The following is a 22,516-nucleotide window of genomic DNA, read 5'->3' as shown; positions in this document are numbered from 1 at the left end:
TGTAGGAGACAGCAGCGAAGCAGCCGGCTTTAGGAACTGCTCCAATAGGAGCTGTATGAAGCAGTTTGATTTCCCTCCTGAAAGCTGTTTGTTTCCACAGTCAGTATTTAGAAGCAAACTGTAATACTCAAAGGCTGCTCTACCCCAGTTACTTCAACGGGAGGGTAAGCAAATCTAAGCAGTCACTTCAGGACTGCTGCTGAGCTCAGCGGTGAGCACTTGCTAATGGCTCTTAAGAGGGCTGCATCCCAAATGGGGCATCTGAAGAGGCTCCAGATGAGCGGTCCAGCTGGGCTAACACTGCCTAAGTGGTGGTTTAGCTATTCTGCTCGTGGACCAAGCCATCATTTCCTCTCCTAGGGCATGAGTTTGTATTCAAGCCAGGGAGAGAAAGTCAGTCAAGACCCTGCTGCTGTAATCATGGATCTGATACCACTTGTTTCAGCTTTCCCCACTCAGAATTGGTGTGTGACTGCTGCATTCAGATCTCGTAGGTACCAGACTAACATCGGGATGTGGAAAAACCACATCACAAGCAGAGAGGACACAGGACAGGCTGCCTCCAACTCCCCATAGCATCAGCTAGGCTGGAGAATACCTTTAAGACCATCAAGCCCAAGGCTTACACTAATCGGGCCTCTGTGTGGCCTCATCCAGACCCTCTTCAGCTCTTCCATGTGATGCTTGTCGCCTTTCCAGCTCTTCCCTATGGAACTGAAACACAAGGGCTAATGTTCCAACACAAACAAGATTGTATTGTGACCAATTCTGTATTGACCCAGTACTGTGACCAAGCTGGGGTCCCCCCTCCACACTGCTCCTGACACACCACAGTAGCAACACAAAGCAGCTCAAGGAAGCCACTGCAGATACAGAAGACAGACGGTGGATAACCCTCTTCCCTATGGACACAGGAAAGAATTTCCTCCTTATATCCAATCTAAACTTCCCCTGTTTCAGTTTGAACCCGTCACCCCTTGTCCTGTCACTACAGTCCCTAAAGAAGAGTCCCTCCCCAGCATCCCTATAGGCCCCCTTCAGACACTGGAAGGCTGCTCTGAGGTCTCCAGGCTGAACAGCCCCAACATCTCCACTGTGTCTTTTACCTGCTTGAAAAACACAGGAAAGATGCCCAGTATGGGAACTGCAGGGAAGTTGTTTCATTATGCACGAGGAGCATTAAGCTTGTAACGTGTTTTGGTCATTGAAGAATACATTTTCCTGTAAGAAGTCTCATTCCTGCATGAAAAGTGGGTAGAAATGGGGTATTTTCAGGCCTGTCACCTACCAGGGGACTCCGGCACCATGCACCAGGAGGAATTCAAGTCAACTCCACATTGCTCTTCACACATAGGCAGCCCCTGTTATTCCCACTGGTGGCTTTGTCCTTCACCCAGCCCAGCTGCAACAACGCTCCCTCCACCTTTACCCAGTAAACTCTTCCTATAGAAACCCATTCCTTAGAGGAATCCTGCAGCCCGGTGCAGAGGGCATCAGCATGGAGAAATACAAGGAGCAAGAGCAGGAGGAGAAGGCAGGAGCCCGCACGAGCCCGCTCCTCGCTGCCACACACTGGGTTTAACAGAGGACCCAGCGCAATCACATCCTAAGGCTCAAATCAATCGCATGTTTCCACTCTGCATTTTGCAGCCCTATGGATGGAAAACACCCTGCGGCTTCCCCTGTGGGTGGAAACTACAGCTTGTTCAAGGAGGGGTCAAACCTGGCTGAGCCACAGCTTTCCTGCATGAAGCAGAGCAAAACACCGTGCTTTGCAGTTTAAATCCAGCTGCTCACTTGCTGCGTGGGCATTCTGAAGAGCTCACAGCTCAACTAAACTGACACAGGCCCCCCCCCTTGGCTCCAACCTGCCCCACAGCTTTCATGGAATCATAGAATCCCAGCCTGGTTTGGGGTAAAGGGACCTTAAGGCTCATCCAGTTCCAACCGGGCAGGGACCCCTTCCACTAGAGCAGCTTGCTCCAAGCCCCTGTGTCCAACCTGGCCTTGAACACTGCCAGGGATGGGGCAGCCACAGCTTCTCTGGGCACCCTGTGCCAGCGCCTCAGCACCCTCACAGGGAAGAGCTTCTGCCTTATCTCCAGCCTGAACTTCCCCTGTTTCAGTTTGAACCCATTACCCCTTGTCCTATCGCTACAGCCCCTGATGAAGAGTCTCTCTCCAGCATCCTTGCAGCCCCCTTCAGACACTGGAAGCTGCTCTGAGGTCTCCATGCAGCTTCTCTTCTCCAGGCTGAACAGCACCAGTGTTCTCAGCCTGTATTTGAATGGGAGCTGCTCCAGCCCCTGAGCATCCATCTAAATGTTGCCAGATCCCAACCAAACTAAGCTGAAAGCTGCTTGGCTTTATGGCCAGAAATAGCACCATCATCTCCCTCTAGCACCAACTCATGTGGCTGGCTCCTGCACTGATGGTTTCTCTTGCAAAACATGAAGCTGCACAGTTTGTGGCAATGGGACCAAGAACTTTTCCATAGGCTGAAGAGTCAGAAAGAGCTGTGAGGAGGAGGGGAGCCCTGCAAGTGTCTCCAGCACCTTTATCCCTACCACCTCCAAAGCATCCTACTTGAGAAGAGCAAACACCTCACCCAAGCGCTGCCGTTCCAGCTCACCGCTGTGCTCCCGTTAAGCGAGCATCTCCTGCTGCACCCCTGCAGCTGCTGTTTTGGGATTGGTTTTACACGTGCAGAGGTGCCTTCCCCAGCAGGCTCCTCGGCAATGAGCATCTCACCCATATCCTCACACCCGCATCCTCTCCTCACGCAGGCTCAAGCAGCGTGGCTGGTACCATGAGCAAGCTCAGGCCACCGCTATTGCCTCTTTCCCTTGCAGCAGCCACGTGTTCTGCTGCTGGTACATCTGGCACAGGAGTTATCGACCAGCCCTCCAAATCACTGCAGGGGGTTGGACAAGAGCCATCAGCAAGGGACTGAACGGCCCCGAGGCCAGGACAAACGGCACTCTGGGCAGAGGCACTGATGGAGGTAAAGCTCGGATCAATGACCAGTGTGAACCCAGCAGTGGCTGCTCTCTGCAGTAACCCTTTGAGCCCGCTTCAGAAGCAAATGTGTAAGCAGGAACTCATTCTTTATCACCACAAACAGCTTTTGGCAGGTGGAATTGCTCCCGGAGGTCCCCAGCCCAAGCAGAGCTTGTGATCTGTTTGGCTGCTTTGGTTCATGAGACCTCCCCCCCGCCCCGAGTGACCTCCTGCATTTACCTGCATCTTTGCTCCATCCCTTCCTGATCCCTCAGCTTCCCAAAGCAAGATCAGGACAGATCCCATCCCCTTGCACCTCACCATCTGCAGGTCAGGCCCCTCTGTACCACAGAGCCTGCACCAGCCTCTGGCCTCAACTGCCCTTTTCCCATCGTTATCATTCCAAACCTCCCAAAACCTCCCTCCCACCACCCTCTGTTCTTGCATTGAACAATCCCAGTACTCCGGGCTGTGCCCTTCCACAAGATCCCTCTTCAGCCCCTTCTGCAGCATCATCGTGTCCCTCCTAAAGACAACCAGCAAAACCAAGCAGAGGAATAGGACCCAAAGAGCTGGAGCCAGCCCCACACCCTGCAGGGCTCAGGAGGCATCTCTGGGTTGGTTTGCACCAACTGTGATGGAAAGCAGAGGCCCAGGGAATAGACTCTGCAGTAGAGGGGCATTGGAGACCCAGAGCAGGCAAAGGGTTGCAGCTAAAGCACAAGCACATCCATTGCTCTGTGCCAGAGACAGGCAGGGTTTCTTTAGGTGAAGAGGCAGAGAAGAAAGGCAAGAAAATGATCTTCAAGCATCCCAAAACACACCCGGGCTGGCATCCATCACTGCAGAGGCCAGGCTGGGGGAAGGCAGAGCTGCATCCCTGCCCAGGTCACCGCGTTATCAATGACCATCACAGGTAATGCCATCGCTAAGGTAACAACAAGCCTTAAAGAGCAAAGCCCAAAGCAGACTCCTCCAGGAAGCTGCACACAAGCATTGTATGGCACCAAAAGCATCACAGAGACGCTGGTGACAACTCACTGCAGTCAGCAAGCCGTCATGGACACGGATCTGTGTTCCCATCGCAGTGTGAATAACCGCTCGGCAGCCACAGGAATCCCGAGGAAACGGGGAAAGGCCAAAGGAGCAAAGGAAGCAAACCCAGAGCTGGGATATTTTTGTCACCCGCCTGCCACCTCGTGGGGAAGACGGGAGAAGACCCAGCAATGAAGCCCTGCAGCAGCGATGCTCCCTCCCGCAGCAGCATCCTTAACGCTAAACGATGGCGTTACGTGCCCCAAGGAACCAGACTGCCAAGCAGGTGACTTTGAGAATCACCTCACCAGATGTGCTCCATGAAACCCAAAAGCCAAGGCCTGAACAGCCCCAGAACTGCAATCAGTTTCCCCTAACTCCTGTATTTGCTGCCCTTAAATAAAGCACGTAACAGAGGAACTGTTCCAAGCTGAGCCACCAGAACCAGTTTTACCTTAGGACACCGCAAAAGGAGTAGGTGGTAACTATCGACAGTACTCAAAGCACAACAGGAGAGTAGGAAAACTGAAGGAAATCAAGGACTCCACCCAGCAAAATCCATTTGTCCTTACTGGAAGCGATCCCAGGGCTAGAGAGGAAAGCAAATCATGTGAGAGTAAATGTAAGTGAAGGAATTTGTTTTAGACACAATCACTGTACCTGTGGCAAGCTTGAATCGCCATCACAAACATCTTCTCCTTCACAGTTGTTATAAAAACGTCTACACAAAAGCCAATGGCAAATTCATTGACATCCATGGGAACACGGCTCAACCCTCTGCTTCCCAAGGAGCCCCTCTCAAATAGTTCAGAGCTGGAAAACAAACGGCACCATCAATTTTGTTCTTCAAACAGCCTCTGGAAGACGCTCGGTGTAACAGCAGAGCCACACGGAGCGAGAAACTGCCCAAGTCACTGAGTAAAGGCAGTAAAACCAGACAAGAACCTCCAAGTGAATCATAAACCACCACAGAACAATGATGTTGGAAAGGACCTTAAAGCTCCTCCAGCTCCAACCCCTGCCACGGGCAGGGACCCCTTCCACTAGAGCAGCTTGCTCCAAGCCCCTGTGTCCAACCTGGCCTTGAACACTGCCAGGGATGGGGCAGCCACAGCTTCTCTGGGCACCCTGTGCCAGCGCCTCAGCACCCTCACAGGGAAGAGCTTCTGCCTCAGAGCTCATCTCAGTCTCCCCTCGGGCAGGTTAAAGCCATTCCCCTTGGCCTGTCCCTACATCCCTTGTCCCAAGCCCCTCTCCAGGTTTCCTGCAGCCCCTTCAGGCACTGGAGCTGCTCTCAGGTCTCCCTTTCAGGAGCCTTCTCTTCTCCAGGCTGCCCCAGCCCAGCTCTCTCAGCCTGGCTCCAGAGCAGAGCTGCTCCAGCCCTCGCAGCATCTCCATGGTCCAGCAATCATAGTAAGAGCCCAGAACACCCAGTGCTTGTTGCACATCTCCCACCCCTTGTCCCAGCGCTCCTCCAAGGGCATGTTCAGCTTACACAACTTCTCACGTTCTCATCTTTGCTGACCCACTCCATATAAAGACCACGGAAAGCCCTGCACCAGGAGGACTCAACGTTCACATTGGTTATGGACAGGGGGATGAAGGCAGGCAGCTTGCAAGGCTCATGCCTGCAGACAATACGTGCACAGGATGCTGCATCACCTCACACAAACACACATGCAGGATGCTCCATCACCTTCTCCTTTCCTATCTGCACCTCTCCAACAGGCACTTCCACATCCATGAACTTCAGTTCTCTCCACCTTCTCCAAGTATCCATCCACACTGTTAGTTCCATGTCCTGGCTGGGCCCCAGCAGTCCTGACTCACCTGGGCTGTTTCTCCCACCACTGAACACATCCTTCCCGATGTCCTTTAGCATCCAGTGCTCCCTCCTGATTCACTGAGCCCATCCTCACTCTTTCCTTGCTCTTCTGCACTTATTCTGCTCTTTTTATGAGCACACCCGATTTCCAGGTGATCAGTGTCACCACCTGGTTTTAAATAGAGCACTGGAGAGGCTTCCAGCGTGAAAGCAGCATTCCTGCACACTTCTGCCTTTCCTTACAGGCTTCCAGTGAATTTATCTCAAGGAAAGCCTGTAAATAGGCACACAATGGACAACCAGAGAGCTGCAGCTTGAAGGTTTTTACCCCAAAAGTGCACACTGCTTCTTGCAAGCGCGGGGAATATATGCTTCATGTTGGTAATCACAGGGAAGCAGGATTTAGAGACAAACAGGAATGTTATGGTTCCCACCTCATCCAAACAGCCAGGAAGCAGCTCTCCTCCCAAGCTGATCACCAACCCCTTTCCTCCAACCTCTTGTCCCATGCCACGCTCAGAGACCACTGCCCGTGCTCCATGCCACAGCTCCTTGCCTTTATCCCCACCAGCGACCTACAAACACCCACACTGGAAAGAAAACCTTTGTGGAACTGCTGCTTCAGGGACACTGCTACAGTACCCAGGCTCTGAACCGTGTTTGTGCACAGCTCCTGAAGCACAGGTCCACTGGATTGCCCCTGGAGCAAGAGATGCTCTCCCAAGCTGGTACCACCTCATTCTCCATCTTTCAGCACCCTCGTTTCACCATCCACTGTCCATACCAGGTCATTGCAGGCTCTGTCACTCCACTCCAGCCACAAAACCAGCATGCTTCCTGGCAAGCCCCGCTCCTTCCATCCAACAGTCCAAAAAGAAACTTTGAGGAGGCAGATTCAGGACAATCTTTTATATACAGACACAGATAACATTTCTCCACCTCCCAGTTCTCCCAGTCCACAGAACAGGAGGAAACCAACACATCCTTCCCTTCTTGAACCACCAGAAGGAATACCATCCTCTGGCACGGCTTCCCTTCAAACCAAGCATCAATAACCATTACCACAGCGCAGGGAAGTGATGCTGTTCTGGACGGCAGCTTTTCACGTTGGGTTCCGCTGAGCATTCACCTGGGAGAGAAAACATCTCCCGTTTCATTCCGAGCCGGTCCTCAGACCTTCTTCTCTATAAAGAGGGTGTGCTGGCCCTGCAGATAGTTCACTATCTTCTCCTCTATTTCCATGCCTTGGGCTATTTCCTCCTCGGAAAGAGATAAGGGAGTCTGTGAGTCTTTGGTGACGATAACCACGGCGGTTCTCCGGGTCTCCAGGATATTGGCTACCACCACCTGGTGATGGTATTTCTCCAGAGCCTGCCGTGATTTATCGATTAAGATCAAGGGATCCGTCTCCAGTTTAAAGGAGATAACAAACGCCTCTGGGGCCCATTCTTTGACGAGAGGAGACAGCATTTTTGGCACCATCTTCAGTGTAATCTACATTGGAGAAAGAGAGCGGAGGAAAGGTTCAGTAAAAATATTATGATGTGGTTTAGTAAGAGATAGGGGGAATTGGGAAATTCTGGCTTCAGTTCATGTTATATTTCCACTGGGAAGCCTTCCAAGAGAGTACTCGGCCAGATCTCCCCAGACAAGGTTAAAATGTCACCAGTGCACACCACAAAGTCAAACCATCAGCCTGGTATTAATAACCAGGGTGTTCTGAAGTGTTCTTCTGCCTGAGAGCTCATCTCAGTCTCCCCTCTGGCAGGTTAAAGCCATTCCCCTTGGCCTGTCCCTACAGACCCTTGTCCAAAGCCCCTCTCCAGCTTTCCTGCAGCCCCTTTAGGCACTGGAGCTGCTCTAAGGTCTCCCCTTCAGGAGCCTTCTCTTCTCCAGGCTGTCACTGGTGTCCTGGACAGCAGGCATGGGGGGGTTGATGCTGGGGAGGCCTCACCTGAAGGGGTCCCTCCGAGGACTGGATCTTGTGCTCGGGCAGCTCCGAGGTGGGGATGTAGAAATCCGACACAGCGGCCGCCAGGTAGAACATGACACTGGAGCCTGCGGGAAACAGGGCTGCGCTCACGCCCCTGCTGCTGCCCTGCGATGGAGCAGAGCCGGCCGGGCTGCATCCCCTCCACACACACCCCCCACCACCACCATTGCCTCCAGGCGCAATCCAGTGGACCTGTGTGCTTCAAGAGCTGTGCACAGACACGGTTCACAGCCCGGGTACTGTAGCAGAGTCCCTGAAGCAGCCGTTCCACACAGGTTTTCCTTCCAGTGTAGCTGTTTGTAGGCCGCTGGTGGGGATGAAGGCAGGGCAGCGCTCACCCCCACAATGGGATCCCCACTGTCACAGCGAGCCCCAGCACCCCCAAGGGTTTGACCACAGCGCACCCATGGCTTCCCCATCCCCTCCCGCACCGGCACCCGAGCTCTCACACCCCCGTCCCGCTCCCATCCCCGTACCGAGCGGCGCGAGGGCTCGAGCCGCAGCCCGCAGCAGCTCCAGGTACTCCTCGAGCTCGGTGAACTCGATGGGCAGCAGCAGCCCCTGCTCCCTGGCGCGGTGATAACCCCGCAGCGCGGGCAGCAACGCGGCCGAGTCAGCGGCTACGGCGGAGCCGGCGCCGGGGGTGATGCGGAAGGCGTCGAGCAGCGCGGGGCCGTGCTGGGGCAGGCTGCGGGCCCAGGGGAAGGCGGAGCGGGCGCGGTGCAGGAAGCAAACCGCGTACCCGGCCTCCGCCAACCGCTCGGCGGAGCCGGCCCCGCGCCGCCCGCTGCTGAAGTTCTCCAGGTACCGCACGGCGCGGGCCTCCAGCGCCACGCGCGTCCCGCCCGACGTCACCAGCGCCACGCGCCGGCCCCGCGCCGCCTGCCCCGCGGCCCAAGCCCGCACCCGCTCCTCGGCCGCGCTCCCGCACCCAGACACCGGCTCCGCCATGGCGGCGGCCTCCCCCTCCCTCCTGCCCGCACGCACGCCCGCACGCACGCCCGCCCGCACGCACGCCCGCACGCACGCCCGCACGCACGCCCGCACGCACGCCCGCACGCACGCCCGCACGCACGCCCGCACGCACGCCCGCACGCACGCCCGCACGCACGCCCGCACGCACGCCCGCACGCACGCCCGCACGCACGCCCCGCTCGACTTCCGCCGGAAGTAGCCGCTCCCGGAAGTGTTGCCGTGGTAACGCGCTGGAGGGGAGCCGCCGCTGCGAGCTGTGCGGGGCCGCGGCGCGGGGTCGCTGCGGCCGCTGCCGCCTCACGAGCTATTGGTGAGGGGAAAAGGGAGGGGGGGACAGGGAGCGGGCACCCAGGACATCGGGGTGGCTCCAGGGACAACGCCTGGGGTGCGGCCTGGGTCACAGGGACAGGGCAGGAGGCAGGGAGCAGGCCCAGGAGACAGGGACAGCACCAGGGGACACAGGGACGGGGGAAGAGGCAGGGACTAGCACTGGGATGAGGGTTAGGTCACAGGGACAAGTACCGGGGTAAAGCGGAAGGCACAGGGGTGAAGCCCCGGTGGCAGGGATGAGGGATGAGACCCACGGTGGAGCCAGGGAGGAGGCCCAGGATGAAGCTGGGGGCTGAAAGGCAGAGATTTGTTCAAATGCAGCTGTATCGGGAGCTGTGTGAGGGGTTTAAAAGGTTTTAACATCCACAGTCACAGTGACCTGGCAGGAGAGCGCCGTGCTCCTGTGTCATGGAATCCCAGCCGGGTTTGGGTTGAAGGGACCTTAAAGCTCACCCAGCTCCAACCCCTGCCACGGGCAGGGACCCCTTCCACTAGAGCAGCTTGCTCCAAGCCCCTGTGTCCAACCTGGCCTTGAACACTGCCAGGGATGGGGCAGCCACAGCTTCTCTGGGCACCCTGTGCCAGCACCTCAGCACCCTCACAGGGAAGAGCTTCTGCCTAAGAGCTCATCTCAGTCTCCCCTCTGGTAGGTTAAAGCCATTCCCCTTGGCCTGTCCCTACAGGCCCTTGTCCCAAGCCCCTCTCCAGCTTTCCTGCAGCCCCTTCAGGCACTGGAGCTGCTCTCAGGTCTCCCCTTCAGGAGCCTTCTCTTCTCCAGGCTGCCCCAGCCCAGCTCTCTCAGCCTGGCTCCAGAGCAGAGCTGCTCCAGCCCTTTTCCTGTGTTTGGGAATATCAAGAGCATATTAAGTGCTGGGTGAGCAAACAGCTGGTGACTTCTGTGAGTACTTCTTGGGGTGAAAGTCCAGAAGACACGAAGTCAATAGCCTTTCCTGACGGCATTTCCGAGCACACACTAATACCACTCCTCCCCCATTTTGTTAGTGATAAGGACCATCAGGAAGCTGACTGGGTCAGTATCCACAAGCAAATATGCCAGCTGCTGGTCCCAATCCGCACGTCCCTCCCCTGTCCCCCTACGGAAAGAGAGAGAAAGCATGGCATGGAGCAGCTGCTGAGGAGGCAGGTACGTACAAGAACCAAATCCACTTCAAAGTGCTGCCACTGGAATCACATTAGATCTCTTCTTCCTCTCCTTTGATGTACGCAGGGCTGGGAAGGCACCTGACTGCTTCATCAGTGCTCGCTGCAGAGCTTTAGGGTTGGGTTTTTAAAGCAAACCTCTGCCAGAAGGGGAGTGGAGCATCCTCTGCATGATTTGAGGAGCTTCTTGCCCCTTTCCCAGTCCTTCCTCGAAGTCCTGAGCTTCCCGCAGCAGCAGCAGCATTCCTGGATCTCTCGCCTTGCCAGGAATTAGTCCATCTCCCCTGTTAGTCTGGGATGCAGCTGAGTTTTGCTTCTTCCAGGCTGGGCTCACCCCTCACCGATGGGAGGGATTCCCCTTCCGGGGGGGGCAAAGAAATGAATCCCCTCCCTTTGTTTAGCTGTCCAACTTAAACGCCCTTTCCCACTAAGTCTTTTATCTGTGCTTTTTGGCCTTGTGGGTGGTGCAGATGTGCAGCCCCAGTGGTTTTCAAGTCTCTTTTTGGTTTTCTGTTTATGGGATGGCAGGATCTGCTTTTCCATAGTGTTGGTAAAAAAAAATCACCTGCCCAAATGCATCTGCTGCTGAAAATCCTGCCTGGAAAAATAAATCATCCCTCTAACATTGCATGACTCCTCATGGCAGGAGAGCAGGACAGCAGAAAGGCTGCAAGGGAGCTGGTACCCATCCCAGGGTGCCACTGGGGGGAACATCATTGCAGTTGGGTTTTGAGAATCCTTTCTCTCTGAAGACCCCAGGCAGGGTTGTGGACCAAGGTCCAAAGAATGCCCCAGAAACACCAAGAACCTGCAAAAGCTCCTTTGTTCCGGGTTGGGTTCAAGTTTCAAGCTGATCTTTTATAAAGGCTGCAAAGAAGGCAAAAAGTTTAAATGGGTCTCACTGGGGCAGGGGCTTTGTGTCCTCAACAGCTTAAAGAAACTCCACCTGATATCGGGCACCATGCTTGTTGCATCACTGAATGCAGAGCAACTAAGATCATGCTACGTACGTTACAAAAGACCACGTGAGGCCAGATCAAGGAAGTGCTCCTTGATTAGCTGGAAGCTAATCCTTGCTTTTCCTGAGGTGCCAGGGGAAGAGGCAGTGGAGAAGGGAGAGCAGCTCTCCTTGGCTGGCACACGTGAGCAGAGAGCGACTGCCACAGCTTGAGCCGAGCCCTGGCCTGTCTCTGTGGGGAAGTCACCCAAGTGGAGGGGTTTACAGGCTCTTTAACAGCTCTATTACATTTGTTCTCTGACCCTTGTCTCCAGAGCATTGAAATATAATAGGTGCTGGGAACACCGTGTGCTGGGACACGCTGCCTTCCTTCCTTCCTAAGGAGTGAAGAAGCGGAAACGTCTCGCTCCTTACCTGCTCACCTTCACAGCAAGGCTTCAGTGGCTGGGCCACTGCTAGCCCACAGCTGGCATGTCTTTACACACAGCAAGGCACAGGGCAGGCAGTGTTGTGCCTGGGCTGCCCGAGGAGTGGTATGGAGGGGGTGAGATGATTTAATGCCCTGTCTTGCTGTGGCTTCATCACATTCCTATTCACAGAGCTGACAAAAATGCTTCAGAAAAGGCCTTTGGAGCTGAGGGGAAAGCTGTGTATTCTGATGATCAGAGAGAAAACCTGCTCAAAGCCTGCCCAAAGGAACACTTCTGCTGTAGCTCCCAAACTCCTGCGTGCTGTTTGTTTAGCAAACAGGCAGCTCAAGCCTCGGTCAGGACACAGGAAAGCTTGTGCACATGAACGTGCCCTGTGGCTTAAGGGAAGGTGCAGGAAGCTGAGAGCCAGGTTCTGAGTTTCATACCTCATCTGTACTCCAGAGCTTTGTTGTTGATAGAAATCTGCTTTTGTCAGTGTAGCCCGGGGGGTGCCTGCAGCCTGCACCTCCACACTGACACAGCTCCAAGTTTCTGTTTGTAGAATAGCCTCACCTGCAGGAGAGCTGCGTGCTCAGCCAGCTCTGCAGCCTCCAGCACCACTGCTCACCATGGCTGCAGGGCTCTCGCCTCGCACTGGGAGCCTTCCTCTTGAAATCATCGCTTCTTCAAGCGTGGCATCACTTTTGGTGCCTGTGAGTGAGTAACTGAACGTGGCACTGAACCACAAGCGTGTTCCCAGCCCGCTGCTCCCACCTGCAGCAGAGCTGGGGTCCTCGGCCTCCTCAAACCCCAACCGGGGGAAAACTGCGTGGGGGCATCTTCAGAGAAACCTCTGTAATTGCAGCACACATGAAAAGAGCTCAAAGCCTGCAGGTCCGGGGCGTGGGGCTACGGGCAAGATGAAAACAGTTCAGGGCCAGAGCTAACGATCCCCAGAAGGCTTGTAACTGCACAGCCTTAAATATTCAGTGCCGCAGGGCTCCTGTTGTCTCCTGCCCTTTCTTCTCCCCCTGGGAGCTGTACAAGGCTCTAACCCTCACCTTGTCCTCACTGCAGATGTTTTAAGATAGCTTTGCATCACGAGAAGCAGCGATGATGCCATTGACAAGGAGTTAAAAGGAACGATGCTGATCTCCAGCACCTCCCCAGATGACAATCTGCTGGTACCCACATACCAGAGCCGGTGCTGGTTGCATCAGACAAAGAGTGGCATGGACAGAAAAGGCAGCCTGATAAATAACAGCTTCTACTGCTCTGTGCCCCCAGCATGTACTGACTTTCTCCTAGGTGCCACATGCTCCACAGCACAGGTTTGGGTTTGGTGTGTGGCTGTTTCACTGTCTATACGCTGGTAGCTCAAGGGGTAGAGAGGGGGTGCTGTGTGTCCTAGCTCTTCATGCTGTATCTGGGTGCTGTCACGCTGGTGTGCATTCCTCTAACCTCTCCTTATCCAGAAAGGATGCTCTTTTATCTCAGTCAGGATCTCCAGGAAACACCCCCAGGCTGTCCTTGAGGCCCTCTGTCCCTGAACTGTTCCTTCACCCATGGCTTGATCCTCTCTGCCCTTCTTTAAGCACTTAAAGCTCAGCAAAATGCCAAAGCCTGGCCTCCAAAAGCGTTGGGATTTCTTATTTCTGCCCTCTGCTCAGCCCCAGTTGGAAAACAGAAAGCAATGAAGAGGTAAGATGATATTTTCCTTGCTGCACAGGCCTGCCCGTGCCTCTGAGCAACAGCAGAGCGAGTGCCTCCCTGACTTACCATGGCAGCACCAACAGGATTCTTTCCAGGCAGCTTTCCCACTGCATCACTTGTGTGAAGAGCCAACACAGAAGTGCTGGAGTTGGCAAGGGCTATGCTGAAAGCAAAGAGAAATAACAACCATAAAACAATCATCCTGGCTCTTTCCCTGGCCTCCCTCTGCACGTTGTAGGGGCACAGCACCCACAGTTGCTGTAGAGCTCCTGGCAATGAACAGGCATTCCGATGGAGAGGAGCTTGTGGAGCTGGTGACTAGATCAGATGCTGCAAAGGGTGAAAAGACCAAATGTGAGCTGCAGGAGGCAGGGAGCAGCTGCGTGTACAGGAAACGGTCTGGATTCTGGCAGCAAACAGAGAAGCAGAAGCTTTGAGCCCCGGACCCGGCTGGGGCAATGGGTGTCCCAAAGCACGATGCAGTGCGTTGGGGTGTTTGGATTTTGACCACCTTTCCAGTCCCTGTGCCCATAATACCAGGCCCAGAACTGGCTGGGAGAGGGTGGGAGGAAGCTGCAGCACTGTGTGAGGAGCCCTCTGCTTGCCTGCAGACCGTGCCTCCTGCTGCTGGAGCTGTGCCCGTGCTGGCACCAGCTTGGCAACCCATATGCTCTGAGTCACTGTTGTTACCGTCAGCAAACCCCCGCCGCAGCCCCTTTGTCTAATTCTTTTCTGTGTCTTGTGATGGTCATTTTCTGTGCTTCACAGCCTTTATTGCTGCAGCCTTATTAGCCCTTTTTGGTAGGTGTAAAGGATTCTTTGTCTCCTAAGACACCGCATGAGCTAAGAGGATGTCCAAGGCTACTCCTGCTAGAAGCAGCTTTGATTTCCATCCCTTGATTAGAGACACAGACAACGTTACAATCACTTTGACAGTTTGCAGACTTGACTCCTTTGCTCACTGTGTCCCAATCCCATTGTTTCCCTGCAGAAACACATCATCGACGTGGCGTACAGCACAGCCCAGGAGTTTGTTTGGGGTGGGAAGCACGAGGAAGCGCGGCCGGCAGCTCTGCATGCGCTGCGCTTCAGCATCGAGGTGTACGGCTCCGATTCCCTCCAACTGGTGCCTGCTTATCTCCTCTTGGCTGAGGCCTCCGCTGGTTAAGTATTGTCTAAATAGCAACACTGGCAAGGGCAAGACCTCCCTTGGGTCAGGTTTCTGGTTTCCTTTTAGCATTTATCAGGGAAGGAGCAGCTCTGCCTTTCAACATTGTGCCATGTTCTCTCCCTTGCCCTGCCTCAAGGGCATTTCAGAGAGATTGGAGGAGTCACACACACCCCTTTCCCAGCGTGGGTCTGGGGAAAAGAACCCCTCATTGGTGATGGGAGAGCAATGAAAGCAGATGAAATGTTTGCTCCCTCTGCCCGTTCCCACAAGAGAAGCAGTGTGAAAATCTCTCCCTCTGTGGCTTCCTATGACTCCAAAGCCTTAAATTCCCCAGGGTGCTTCGTTGGGCTCTTATCTCAGGGAACCAGCACACCTTTTGTGAGGCTCTTGCATGAGAGGAGCACCTCGGTTCGTTCACAAAAGCACACCCTGCCTGCAGCAGAGCTTTTTGCCACGGCCTCTATGCTCCAGACAAAAGGTCCCATTAGGGCTCTGCATGTGGGGAGCTGCTTCCCTCAGCTGCACGTAAGGGCTGAGAAATCACCATAAATCATCCCCACTGCAGGGGCACACACAATGAACGCTCTGCCAGCAGAATGGAGCTGTCTCCAGGACTGGCGTAAATGGTGTGGTGAGGGAAGGGGGAAAAGGTGCCATGAGTAATTCCAGTGTGATATTGCATGAGTCAGCAGCGGCTGCCCAGAGCTAACCTGTCTGGAGCACGTGTTTGGAGACACTGAATGCCATACACGGCTCCTGGCTCCTCTGGGAGCTCGGGACACTCGACCTGGCCGTAAATCAGGTTTTGGACACCTGCTTGACTAAGGAGCATTCAGGAGGGATGTGTGGAATCTACAGCTTGGTCTCAGTATTGAGCTACTGCACAAGGGCAGGTGGCAGCGTTCCCTACATTTCTGAGTTCAAACATGCTCTTTATCTTGCTTATCTCTATGGGTCGTTCCAGGTGCTGGACATCTCCCAGAGGCATCAAAGTATCTGTCCCAAGCCGAGTGGCTCATCCTCAGAACTCCAGACTGCAGTGCTGCTGTTCAGTACAAACTGCATCGCAGTCTGGGGCTGTTCTGTGCTGCTAAAGGGGACTTTGAGAAGGCTTTGTACCACCTGGCAAACGACGTAAGCAAACTGAAAGGCAGAAAGGCTTCAATTGTTCTTCCTTCCCTAACACTTCAGATCAATACGGAAACCTGGGCAGGCAGGTTTCACCATAGGATCACAGAGCAGGCTGGGTTAAAGAGACCTTCAAGCTGATCCAGTTTCCTGCACTGCAGTCAGAGCCAGGGCAGTGGAAGGCAGTGGGAAGGCAGTGGAAGGCAGTGGTGCATTCCAGCTATTCTGAGCTGGCGTGTGACTCTCAGCAGATCTCAGACATGCAGCCAAAGTTCAGGCAGGTCTCAGGCTGCTCTGACGTAGAGCAGCCACTTGCTAATAGCAAAAAGCTATTACCTGACGCCCCTTTGGGCACCAGATTTAGGATACCTAAAAAAACCAATGGCACAGAGGAGAATCTCCCCAAAGGTTCACCGACGAAGCAAGGACAGGGCTGTATATATTATACTAGAGAAGATCTAATCCTCCCCAACTGAATGTCATCATTACACCCACACAAAGCTACTATCAAATTCAACAGTAGTGAGTATGCATCACTCCACACTGGATAAATTTAGTCCACATGGGACAAAAATAGGATGTCACGGAGTTCATCTGCCTTTAGAGGATCAAATGACAGGGAAAGCATCCCCAGGAACAGGGGGGTGGCACTTCAAATCTGACAGTCCGTTCCTGTGGCTAAAGGGATTGGAAATGCTGTTGAACCAAACATTTAAACAGTTAAATAAGGAATTGGTTAAATAGCAGCTGACAGGGAACTGCTGTCTGCCAGCAGAGAACTGAGGGAAAAGACTGCTAAAATATAGAGTAACTTATCTGTTGGATAAGGGGCACCTTGGGGTTGGAATACCTGTTCTTCTCAGCACCAAAACAAAGCTGATTGATAGATAAATCTATAAGCAGATGCAGTAAAGACAAGGTCTCAATGTCACTTCAGGGGAATACAGATAACTGGTAAAGCACAAGTTTGGCTAAACGTGGCCACACGGATGCCTTAGGGCTCAGCAGTTCAGGTACAATGTACAATGTACCCATTGGTACCTAAAATCAGGATTGAAATCCCCATTGTTCAGCCTGGAGAAGAGAAGGCTCCTGAAGGGGAGACCTGAGAGCAGCTCCAGTGCCTGAAGGGGCTGCAGGAAACCTGGAGAGGGGCCTGGGACAAGGGATGTAGGGACAGGCCAAGGGGAATGGCTTTAACCTGCCCGAGGGGAGACTGAGATGAGCTCTGAGGCAGAAGCTCTTCCCTGGGAGGGTGCTGAGGCGCTGGCACAGCGTGCCCAGGGCAGTTGGAACTGGATGAGCTTTAAGCTTTCTTCAACCCAAACCAGCCTGGGATTCTATGGTGCTATGAAACCTGCTCTGTGCTTCCTTGGGGTCCCACTGCAGTGAGGTTCCTCTGCCCCCAGCTTGCAGGGGATCTGGGAGCATCGTATTCCTTTGCATCAAACCCAAAACGCAGCTTTGTAGTCCCACATTGCACAGGTGTAACTCCCACTATGGTTACACAGGGAAAAAAAAAAGTGATTGCTTGCAATATTATTAACCCATAATGAAAAGTGTCCCAGGTTTGAGATGAACATTAAACCTCTGAGTTTGGCTTCATTTTAAACACTGATCGCAGGTTTACCTCGCTAGTTCTGCGTTTGGACTGAAGTCCATCGAGGCCTCTGGAGGCTATTTCCACATGGCTGATATTTTCTTCCGCCAGAACAAAATGGACATAGCAAACTCACTCTACGCCGAGGTTGGTAACACCACAGCTCATCCTTTAGCTCCTTCTCTTTTGTCCCTGTGCTTTTCCTAACGTTCTTCCTATTTCTGATTGCCCTTTATATGATGGCGACCGTATCAAGTGCCAGTGCAGCCTTTTAGGATCGATCTCAGAAACCCTTTTCATACTTAAAAGCCCAGCAGACACTAATCCTGTCCTGGGTTACAGATTGTTGTTCAAATTGTCTTCGATTTGGACAATTAAACCTTGTTCCAAACCAGTTTTGCTACCACCTACCCTGCGCCAGATGTTAAAGAGACACCCACAAGGAGAGAGGGTCCCTGGGGAGTTGCCGTAGCCAGGGAAAAGCAGCAGGTAGAAATGAGCCACCTAAAATTGATGCTAAGAGTAAAAGTCACACGGATAAAAGACTGTTGGAGCAGGGGGATCAAGCAAGGGAAGGAATAATTCTCTCATCACTCTTATAATTGGGGAGGGGGGGGGGAAGAGCTTTCCTTTGCCTATCCTGGTTTTCTGTGGAAACAGGGCTTTGGCAGCATCAGCCTCATTCCCCCCACAACCTTCAACCCCACCAACCCAGTTTGGTTAACTGCTTAGTCACATTACTTGAAGTTTGATGAAACTTCACACTCAGGTGGAGATTTGAGCTCCCAGCCCAGGCTGCCACTGGGATCATAGAATCACAGAGTAGTTAGGGTTGGAAAGGACCTTAAGATCATCCAGTTCCAACCCCCCTGCCATGGGCAGGGACACCTCACACTAAACCATCTCACCCAAGGCTCTGTCCAACCTGGCCTTGAACACTGCCAGGGATGGAGCATTCACAACCTCCCTGGGCAACCCATTCCAGTGCCTCAGCACCCTTACAGGAAAGAACTTCTTCCTTATATCCAATCTAAACTTCCCCTGTTTCAGTTTGAACCCATCACCCCTTGTCCTGTCACTGCAGTCCCTAATGAAGAGTCCCTCTCCAGCATCCCTATAGGCCCCCTTCAGACACTGGAAGCTGCTCTGAGGTCTCCACACAGCTTCTCTTCTCCAGGCTGAACAGCCCCAACTTTCTCAGCCTGTCTCCATACAGGAGGTGCTCCAGCCCCTGCTCATCCTCGTGGCCTCCTCTGGACTTGTTCCAACAGTTCCATGTCCTTTTTATGCTGAGGACACCAGAACTGCACACAATGCTCCAGGTGAGGTCTCACAAGAGCAGAGTAGAGGGGCAGGATCACCTCCTTTGACCTGCTGGTCACGCTCCTTTTGATGCAGCCCAGGATATGGTTGGTATCTGGGCTGCGAGTGCACACAAAAGCTGGGATAGGAGCAGTCAGATCCCAGTGTGAGGTATTGCAGCCGGGCCGAGCACTGCAGCACACGGTGTTTATAGAACCAGCAGTTGCTAAATGCTGGGTGTTCATAAAGTGCAATAATTCACTTGTTTCCGGGTAGGTGACCGGCGCCTGGCATTCCTTTCTCCTGAAGTCACTCCGAGCCCAGCAGCAGGTTCTCAAGTCACAACCAGCAACATCCCTGTTCACCGAGGACAGGGAAGTCAGTGAGGAGCCCATGAGTAAGCACCTCCGTGGCACAGAGCGGTTTGGAGATGGGATTTGAGAGAATCCATACATCCTCCAGGTCATGGTTTGTGTGGCGTTTACACAGACCCAGCTGCAAGGCAGGCATGGGTCTGTCTGATGTTGATGCTCAGGGATGGATGGAACAAGTGAGGCCACTTGAGGAACGAGGGTGTTCAGGTGGAAAACACAACTTTGCCCTTTCTGGTTTCACTGTGCCCTTGGCAGTGACTTCAACAAGACAGGATTTTGCCTTTCAGGCATTCGGTTCCACTTCAACATTCTCATTTCTCTGCAGCTCCTTTGTCTCCATTGAATTCTGTGCAAGTGACGTTTCAGCTCACTGAGGCAGGTTTGCAACTCTGTCTTCCAAAACAACAGAACACTGTGGAATAGCGTGTACTGATAATCTGATGTGTTAATCTAGAGAATACTCTTGGGAAAGAAGCTGGGGAATCTCTCACTAGGACAGAAAGATGCATGAGACAAGCGAAGGTCCTGCACTGGGGTTGGGGCAACTCCAAGCACAAACCAGGCTGGGATTCAATGACAAAAAGCATTAGGAAATGTGCTCACATGGACAGTACAACCCTGTGCTCCCTGAAGCAGACTCTGGTCCTTGTCCTCTTTCAACCATCTCTGCCAATAAGGATATGATCAGAGAAGAGAGAGGTTTCTGTAAACCCCATCACAGGCACTGTCTCCATCAGCAGTCACTGCAGTCGGAGCCACCCCAGGACAGGGCTTCCCGATAGCATCTTGGTTCTGACAGGAGTATGAAAGTTGCTCTTTTCATGCAGCTGTTTTTGACTCCACATCCTTACCAAAGGCTAATCAACACAATTACTGACTGGATGAAAAGATACCTGCTAATGGGTGTGCAATTTGCATGGAGCTGGGGATGCCACGTCGATGCTTGCACTAGAAATGCTTTGATGTCTAGAAGAGATAATTGGCCAGTTTTGAATATATTATCTTGCACACAGATGTACATCCAACAGGACTCTTTCCTTCCCAATGCAGCTGAAGCCCAGCAAGTGGAAGGAATCCGAGTGCTGAATGCCATATTAGACATCAGAGAACAGGCACCAACACAACAACCTGGGGAAACTGCCAGAGTCCTGCACGCTCTTGCCATGCTTCACTACCTGCTCTTGGATATACCAAAGGTAGGTTTTGCCCAGGGAAATGGTGCAGGGGAACTGCTTAACTCTGTTCCCATGCTCACCTCACCTCATGGAGCCAGTTGCTCTGTTCCCCTGGCACCATTCCCAAGTCCATGACAGCCTCGCAGTGCTGGGTGACCAAGGACGGAGCTGTCTCAGTGACCCTGCGTGAAGCTGCTCGTGGTCTGCCCTCTGTCAAGGCTAATAAATCCCTCTGGATCTGTGTTGGTCTCTGTCAGGCCACAGTGGATCCATAGCAACATGGAATGATTTGGGTTGGAAGGGACCTTAAAGCTCCTCCAGCTCCAACCCCTGCCACGGGCAGGGACCCCTTCCACTAGAGCAGCTTGCTCCAAGCCCCTGTGTCCAACCTGGCCTTGAACACTGCCAGGGATGGGGCAGCCACAGCTTCTCTGGGCACCCTGTGCCAGCGCCTCAGCACCCTCACAGGGAAGAGCTTCTGCCTAAGAGCTCATCTCAGTCTCCCCTCTGGCAGGTTAAAGCCATTCCCCTTGGCCTGTCCCTACATCCCTTGTCCCAAGCCCCTCTCCAGCTTTTCTGCAGCCCCTTCAGGCACTGGAGCTGCTCTCAGGTCTCCCCTTCAGGAGCCTTCTCTTCTCCAGGCTGCCCCAGCCCAGCTCTCTCAGCCTGGCTCCAGAGCAGAGCTGCTCCAGCCCTCACAGCATCTCCATGGCCTCCTCTGGCCTTGCCCCAGCAGCTCCACGTCCCTCTTGTGCTGCTGCCCCAGAGCTGGATCAGGGCTGCAAGGGGGGTCTCAGAGCACAGCAGAGGGGCAGGATCCTGCAGTTCTCCATATTTTCCATGTTCCTCCTTTCCCTGGGATGCCCTGGCAGGGCAGTGCTGGTCACAAGCTGCATTTAGCCATCAGGGCACAGGTTCTGCAGGGAGCAAGACACAGGCCTCACATGTGTCCTCCTTGAGCCAGACCCCTGCCGTGGCCGTGTCCCTCGGTTGGACCCTGTGATTCAGTTTTGCTTTTGCACCCCTGGATTTTTATGGCTAAAAATTCCAGAGGCGATGCCCCATTCCCAAACACTGCTTTGGAGGAAGTGCTGAGCAGAATCCAGCTGGAAATGAGGCTTCTTTGCTCAGGCCATTGCTCCAAATCCCAGGCTGCTGCTGCTGCCTGTATCCTGGAGGCTCAGATCCAGGTTACTGATGGTCTCCTCGCTGTATCGGAGGAAGCCGCAGTGCTGTGAGTCAGTGGTTGGAAGCCATAAAGAAGCAAATTGAAATTAGGAGAAAAAAGGGAAAGCTCTGTAATTGTGAGAATGCCTAATCCCTGGAAGAGCTACCAAGGGAAATGAGGGATTTAGTGCAGCCTGAGTCAATACAGCTGTGTTCTCCCAGAGACAGCTTTGGGAACGCTCAGTGAGCTGCTGCATTCGATGGGAGGTGATGATCCCCAGCACGGGGCGGGTGTTAGTAATCTCTTCTGTCTGCACCACTGGATCCCAACCGTGATCACTGCTGGCAGCTTTACTCTCTCCTGCAAAGCAGCTTGTTCAGGTCACCCTCAGAAGCTGGAGCTGCTCTTCCAGTGCGAGAAAAGCCAATTTCCTGACAATTCCTTTGCCTTTCCCGTTTCATCCCAGGCTCGGGAGCTGGGGCTGAAAGCCTTTGAGCTGGCCAAGCAACTGCCACAGCAGGAGTCTCTAGAACCCCTCGGGCACTTGCTGAAGCTGATGGACATGGAGCCTTCCTCCACAAAGTGAAGAACTTCCTACCAGAGCAGCTCCTTGGCCTGTGTTTGGAAATCAATTCCTGTTGGGATGAGCCCGCTCTCATGGACCACCCAACCTCCATAGCCTGTTATGGAGGAACTGCGTGAGGGTAGGAACAAAAGCACACCCAGCACCTCATGCATAATTCATGACCTGATGGTTTATGAATAAACCAACAGCCTCCTGCGCCCGCCTGGTGTCTGGCTGAGGGCTCTGTGGCTGCTTTCCTTGGATTCCTTTTGGGTCTGGCAGGGGAGATTGCTGCAGGGACACAGGGAAGGTCGTTGCTGCAGACCCTCCTGCTCCTCAGGACCTGGTTTGACTCCATCTCCTCCGCTCCAAACCTGCTGCTGTCTTTTTGCAGAGCTTTAGAGGAGTCTGGGAGCCAAGGGCCTCATTTGTGCCACCCATGGAAGGACCAGGAGCACAGCACGAGGGACTGGAAGCCGTCAGGGGGGCAAACAGACCAGGCAGCTCCAATCAGAGCTTCCCACCCAAAGGAGATGTGGGCAAATGTGCAGGCATCCCATGAACTGCGATGCCAGCCTCCGAAGGAGGAGCTGTCCCCTTGTGGCACTGTGTGCTGCTGCCCACAGCCCCCAC

The 22,516-nt window shown here is 53.7% G+C and overlaps 2 protein-coding genes across 2 annotated transcripts; one reads left to right on the top strand and one right to left on the bottom strand.

Moving 5' to 3' along the window:
* Positions 1 to 6,754: 6,754 nt before the first annotated feature.
* PPCS (phosphopantothenoylcysteine synthetase) lies at positions 6,755 to 8,814 on the bottom strand. Its single transcript, XM_062634617.1, has 3 exons — positions 8,330 to 8,814; positions 7,815 to 7,918; positions 6,755 to 7,354 (listed from the first exon to the last, which is right to left on the bottom strand). The coding sequence occupies exons 1-3, from the start codon at positions 8,802 to 8,804 to the stop codon at positions 7,031 to 7,033; spliced, it is 903 nt and encodes a 300-aa protein (XP_062490601.1). The 5' UTR covers positions 8,805 to 8,814; the 3' UTR covers positions 6,755 to 7,030.
* ZMYND12 (zinc finger MYND-type containing 12) lies at positions 8,803 to 22,095 on the top strand. Its single transcript, XM_062634610.1, has 9 exons — positions 8,803 to 8,984; positions 9,028 to 9,138; positions 10,161 to 10,302; positions 14,392 to 14,563; positions 15,536 to 15,705; positions 17,324 to 17,446; positions 18,878 to 18,998; positions 20,026 to 20,171; positions 21,785 to 22,095. The coding sequence occupies exons 1-9, from the start codon at positions 8,803 to 8,805 to the stop codon at positions 21,902 to 21,904; spliced, it is 1,287 nt and encodes a 428-aa protein (XP_062490594.1). The 3' UTR covers positions 21,905 to 22,095.
* Positions 22,096 to 22,516: the final 421 nt, after the last annotated feature.

Source organism: Pezoporus occidentalis, unplaced genomic scaffold (genome assembly GCF_034315485.1).
Source record: "Pezoporus occidentalis ecotype Australia unplaced genomic scaffold, CSIRO_AGI_Poc_V1 ctg430, whole genome shotgun sequence".
Classification (NCBI taxonomy): Eukaryota; Metazoa; Chordata; class Aves; order Psittaciformes; family Psittacidae; genus Pezoporus; species Pezoporus occidentalis.
This window is presented reverse-complemented; position numbering and strand designations above follow the sequence as displayed.